The sequence below is a fragment of the Drosophila kikkawai genome, unplaced genomic scaffold (genome assembly GCF_030179895.1).
Source record: "Drosophila kikkawai strain 14028-0561.14 unplaced genomic scaffold, DkikHiC1v2 scaffold_12, whole genome shotgun sequence".
NCBI classification, from domain to species: Eukaryota; Metazoa; Arthropoda; class Insecta; order Diptera; family Drosophilidae; genus Drosophila; species Drosophila kikkawai.
Window position 1 is genome coordinate 10,225 of NW_027222449.1, and position 6,479 is coordinate 16,703.

The following is a 6,479-nucleotide window of genomic DNA, read 5'->3' on the forward strand; positions in this document are numbered from 1 at the left end:
GCTAATACATTTGCATACTCAATTGTAAATTTGTAAACAAAAAGTTCACAACTCAGCTAATAATGCATGTATCCACTTCAGAATTTGTAATTATATTAGTTTTTACATGGCTAATACATTTGCATACTCAATTGTAAATTTGTAAACAAAAAGTTCACAACTCAGCTAATAATGCCTGAATCCACTTCAGAATTTGTATTTATATTAGTTTTTACAAGGCTAATACATTTGCATACTCAATTGTAAATTTGTAAGCAAAAAGTTAACAACTCAGCTAAGAATGCATGTATCCACGGCAGAATTTGTATTTATATTAGTTTTTACACGGCTTATACATTTGCATACTCAATTGTAAATTTGTAAACAAAAAGTTCACATCTCAGCTAATAATGCATATATCCACTTCAGAATTCGTAATTATATTAGTTTTTACACAGCTAATACTGTATTTTACTCAATTGTAAAATTGTAAACAAAAAGTTCACAACTCAGATTGTTTACGCCAGGAGGCCCCTGTTTCCCCTCTGCCCACCGAGCGTCCAAAAGCTCAAGCGCTTCCAGCTTAGCAACGCTCGCCCGCTCTCCGCTCCTCGGTATTCCCGATCGCACGCTCCCGTGTTCCCGATCGTCGCTCGCTTCTAGGGACGGCTGCGCCGCTCCAATTCCCGGTTCTCCCGCTCTCCCGCTCTCGCGCCGTTAAGCTGGGCTTCTCGGTCGACAGCGGGCCTTAGGCTAAGCTCAAGTTTTAGTTCCAATACGACTGTCAATAAATGCATGTAAAGGGCACTCCGCCGATGTCATTTTTCGACCCCCTAATTTCTGGATTTTTTTGCTGCGTTTTTTCTTCTTCGTGGGACGGATTTTTCTACTAATCCTTTTGCGGAGGATTTTACCAGCCACCCCACTCCTAAAGATGGTCCTTCGAGCCGGATAAGGATATCGTCCTGGAATCCTTTTCTCCCAGCAGCTTTGGTGGTGCCGCCGCAGAAAAGATAAGTAAAAAGTGTCCTCCCGTCTCTACGTGCCGGTCGTTAATAGTTGTTCGAAATTTAAATTTCGGTCAACCTACGTACGATTTTTTGTGTCAACTCCCGATCCGAGTTTTCCGACACAACGGCAGTTTGAAGGAAAAATCCATTTCTCCCTAATTCCATCGCCCAGTTTTTTCAATCCGTCTCCGTTTTGTGTGATCGCCATATTGCCTGCCGTTTTTTTTTGTTCTTTCGCTTCTCCGCTCCACTCGCCAACGGTCAAGGCATATGTACATCAACATACATACCTACATACGTGTGATAACTTATGCACATACATTTTCCGTGCAAGTCCGTCTCCGCCGAAATACAGTGAAATTGTGTGGTGAAATAAATAACTCAAATTAAATAAATAAAACAAAAGGGCTCAATTAATATACGCCGGTGTCAACATATATATTTTTGTTGTGTGCCATTTGTTTTTTTTTTCTCCACGCAAGGTTCAGAGGCCTTCACAGATTTATCTGCCAAACTCCAAAATACAGTCCACTCTTCGTGTTCCCACTGTACCATAAGGCGAAACATCCAACACATACCCCCACACAAACCCGTTCTGATTGCCCATATGTAAATATTTTCTGCCTCAAATATATATTTTTGTACGTCGCTGCAGTTCCCGATATCGGTGTTCCACTGTGCAAATAACCATACATATATTTTTGCAGGCGTATCCAACTCCATACATATGTCATTATATTTTTCTGCCCGCCCATACAGGAATTAAATTACAATAAAACCAACAAACGAAAATAACCGAAATAAGAAACTCAAGTGCAAGTGTTTATTTCTCCAAGATCCGCACAACCGCCGCAGCAGACGTGTTGTTGTTGTGTTTTTTTTTGTTCCGCCTTGTTCTCGCTCCTGAACTCTTCGCTTATACGGTGTTTTGCCGACGGCAAAACCAAACTGCGATTTACGGTTAGTTTCGGATTCCCGCGCTGACCGCCGCATCAGCCGCGCTGGTGTTGTTGTTGTTTCGGTTTTCTGTGCCTTTATCTCTCGTAAGCGCCTCGCTTGCGCACTGCTTTGCCGACGGCATAATACAGTGAGGTTTCCACGTCATCGCCAAGGGTTTTTTTTTTTAATTCAGCCTTTTCGGCGCCGTGGTAATTACGTGTCGATAATTAAATACTTCTTATCCATTATTTCCGACACTAAAAATTAATAATTTTTTTTTCTCTTTATTACGGAATATAAGTAATAAAGAAAGTTTCCAATTCATACATACAAGCTCCACGTCCGAACCACGGAATATACATATATAAATATACAATTGGCTCCTAATATCCAGAGCCCGGGTCCGACATTCAGCACTAATTCGGCCAGCAGCAGCAATCGCTGCAATCGCTCCCCATCCATCATTTGTGTTTCGTGGCCGAACTTCTCCGCTGAGCATTTGCTCCTGTTTTCTCTTCGCTTGCCGCTGACATTTTTTTTGTCGCTGGTGCTGTGTCCACTGGCGTTACGCGAACCAGAGTTGAGTCGTCTTTCCTTCGCAATTCGTGTGTATTTCTTGGACGACAAGTAACGTTGTTAGCGACCCAGATTCTGCCGAGCGCATTAATTTGACCGTCTGTGAGTCCGAGAATGCCCACAGGTGACGACAAGAAGCTCCGTGTGCTCCCGTCAATCCGTTTGGAGAGATCCCGATCCGCATCTCCGCGCCCGTCTCCGCGCTCAACTCCTCTAAGATCGAAGGCAGCCATTGCCATCCCAAGGGCAAAAAGCGACAATTCAGTGAACCTTTGCCCCGGTCCAGCGCCAAAGGTTACACGATCCGTGTCCAACATGGCTCAAAAGGCGATAGATATCGCCCTCAAAAAATTCATTGCCGCAACAGACCGTGTTACCCAATTCGAGGCTAACCTGCACACTCCGGCTGCCCCTGACACGGACAGATTGCCCCCTGGCATGTGCCAAATCCATCGGGACCAAATTAGGGCCCTGTGGGAAAAGGTGGAGAAAAGCTATGAAAGCTGCTCCGACCTCCTTGCCGAAGCCGACGATCCTCCGACCATTGCATCAGAGCTAGAATCGAAGTATAGTTACTGCTATTCTGTGTTTTCGAAGTGTGTGTTTCAGCTGCAGGGCGTAATTGACAGGGCCGCCTTCCAACCCACACAGGCTTCCGCCAGTAGTCAACCACCCCCTTCTACGGGTTGTCGTCTGCCACCAGTGGACACAGAAGTCTATATTCGGTGGCCAACGTTTCGAGACCTTTTTACTGCGATCTACATCCAGAATTCGCGCCTCACACCGGTGGAAAAGCTGTTCCACCTGCTGTCAAAGACAAGTGGCGATGCCCATGCCATTGTGTCGAAGGCTCCTCTCACAAACGAAGGGTTCATCTCCGCATGGCAGAGCCTCACCGAACGTTTCGAAAATCGGCGGTTGCTCGTCAACAGCCAGTTGAAGATCCTATTCAACCTTCCAGCAGTCCCCCAAGAGTCAGGAGCCGCTCTGAAAGAGCTGCAAGGCACTATCCAGAGTTGCCTAACAGCCTTATCTATGTCCTCCATCCAAGTAGAAGCCTGGGATTGTCTCCTGGTATACATGGTTTCCACAAAACTTCCCAAAACCACACTGTCCATGTGGGAGCAATCCGTCCACAACAAGGCCGAAATTCCGACCTGGAACGAGCTGAACTCGTTTTTGACCGAGCGTCACCGTACTCTAGAGGCGATCGATGATATCAGGCCTAGCAGTTCTGGGCAGTTTCCCCCCCGATCGACCCCTGCAAGCGCCCCTGCGCGCCGGCTCAACTCGTATGAGGCCCGAGAGACTCCAGCCCCAAGAGGGTGCGATCTTTGCTCCAGGGAAAACCACCCTATCCGTATATGTCCGCGTTTCCTAGACATGAATGTCAATGAGCGGACAGACTTCATCCGAAGAAAGCAACTCTGCTTGAATTGTTTTTCGCGAGGGCACCAGCAACGGGACTGTACTAGTGCCCATTTCTGCTTTACGTGCCACAGCCGGCATCATACTCTGTTGCACCGCGACAACCCTGCGGCTACCGTTTCAAGACCCTCCGCTCCATCTAGTCCACGACCCGCACCCATTGTGAGAAGCGCTGCAGCCTCCGACGACCACTCTAATGTGCAAGTCTGCTTTGCGTCAGGATCAAAGGCTGTCCTGCTCGGTACGGCGATTATTGACATCTGCCATCTTGGCCGCACCTTCCAAGCGCGAGCCCTGATCGATTCAGGTTCTGAAGCGACCTTTATTACTGAGAGGCTTCTCAATATCGTAAAACTTCCATCCCAGCCAACGCAGACCCAAGTTTCCGGTCTCAACGATACAGTTGCCGCTCAAGCCACAAAGCTCTGCAAATTTTCAATTCGCGCTCCCTCCAGACCCGGGCTGCAGTTACAAACGACAGCTTATGTTCTTCCTCAACTCGCTGGAAAACTTCCCTCATATCCAGTTCCGAGAGATTTCCTAAAGCAGCTTCCTGATCTCCCCTTAGCGGATCCAGCGTTCTTCGAGAGTTCTGATATCGACGTCCTAATTGGAGCTGACATACTTCCGTCTGTGCTTCTGGGCGGCTCCAAAAATAACATCTTCGGCTCTCTCCTGGCCCAAGAGACGATCTTCGGGTGGGTTCTCACAGGCCCAGTGTCTACAACCGCTACAGGCGGCGTGTCTGTCTTCTCGACACGAATTTCCGTTTCGTCAAAAAGTTCACCGGAAAAATTCCTTGCCGCTCGCAGTGCTGCTGGCCTGGAGAGCAGACGTACCCGAGGTACGCAGTCCTACCGTTGCCGAGTCTGCAGCGGATTCCACCCGCTCCGGAAATGCCAACAGTTCCTGAAACTCTGCGCTGAGAAGAGGCTCCGTGCGGTTCTCGACCACCGCTATTGTTCTAACTGTTTGGCCCACGAACATTCCGAGGGAACCTGCCGCAGCGGTGACCGATGCAAGACGTGCAATCAGCACCACCACACTCTCCTGCATCCGCATGACCGTCCAGAGCATCCACTCCGCTCGCAGCGTCGGTCACCCCATACTTCTAGTTCGCACATTATTGACCATTACTCATCTCCATGTCATCCCTTTTCATCCAGGTCACTTACGAGGGCTTCACTTCCACACACCGCGATCGCTCTGGAAGGCAGACGTACTCGAGGTTCTTAGTCCTACCATTGCCGAGTCTGCCAACGTTCGTCCGCTACGGACAGTTCGACGTCTTCTAGCGCACAGTGATGCGTCCTGGTCACGGCATTCGACGCCTCCACCTTGTTCAGCAAGCTCCTTGCGACAAGCTCCCGCCTCTCCATGGCAATCAGCCGCCTCTCGTTGGCACTCATCCGTCCTTCATCGCTACTCGTCGCTCCAGGATCAACGATCTACGCAGCGCTCTGACGCCCCTCCATACCATCGTCCTGTACGGGTTTATTGCAACCCGAGTGATTGCAAGGGGGGGGAGAATGTTTACGCCAGGAGGCCCCTGTTTCCCCTCTGCCCACCGAGCGTCCAAAAGCTCAAGCGCTTCCAGCTTAGCAACGCTCGCCCGCTCTCCGCTCCTCGGTATTCCCGATCGCACGCTCCCGTGTTCCCGATCGTCGCTCGCTTCTAGGGACGGCTGCGCCGCTCCAATTCCCGGTTCTCCCGCTCTCCCGCTCTCGCGCCGTTAAGCTGGGCTTCTCGGTCGACAGCGGGCCTTAGGCTAAGCTCAAGTTTTAGTTCCAATACGACTGTCAATAAATGCATGTAAAGGGCACTCCGCCGATGTCATTTTTCGACCCCCTAATTTCTGGATTTTTTTGCTGCGTTTTTTCTTCTTCGTGGGACGGATTTTTCTACTAATCCTTTTGCGGAGGATTTTACCAGCCACCCCACTCCTAAACACAGATAATAGTGCATATATCCACTTCAGAATTTGTAATTATATTAGTTTTTACATGGCTAATACATTTGCATACTCAATAGTAAATTTGTAAACAAAAAGTTCACAACTCAGCTAATAATGCATGTATCCACTTCAGAATTTGTAATTATATTAGTTTTTACATGGCTAATACATTTGCATACTCAATTGTAAATTTGTAAACAAAAAGTTCACTACTCAGCTAATAATGCCTGAATCCACTTCAGAATTTGTATTTATATTAGTTTTTACAAGACAAATACTTTTGCATACTCAATTGTATATTTGTAAGCAAAAAGTTAACAACTCAGCTAAGAATGCATGTATCCACGGCAGAATTTGTACTTATATTAGTTTTTACACGGCTTATACATTTGCATACTCAATTGTAAATTTGTAAACAAAAAGTTCACAACTCAGATAATAGTGCATATATCCACTTCAGAGTTTGTAATTTTATTAGTTTTTACATGGCTAATACATTTGCATACTCAATTGTAAAATTGTAAACAAAAAGTTCACAACTCAGCTAATAATTCATGTATCCACTTCACAATTTGTAATTATATTAGTTTTTA

At 47.1% G+C, this 6,479-nt stretch overlaps 1 protein-coding gene across 1 annotated transcript; it reads left to right on the forward strand.

Annotated features, from left to right (window-relative positions):
- The first annotated feature begins 2,618 nt into the window (after positions 1 to 2,618).
- Positions 2,619 to 5,227, forward strand: LOC138929301 (uncharacterized). Its single transcript, XM_070288751.1, has 3 exons — positions 2,619 to 3,829; positions 4,007 to 4,799; positions 5,099 to 5,227. Exons 1-3 carry the CDS (start codon positions 2,619 to 2,621, stop codon positions 5,225 to 5,227), a joined length of 2,133 nt encoding a protein of 710 aa, XP_070144852.1.
- The last annotated feature ends 1,252 nt before the right edge of the window (positions 5,228 to 6,479 follow it).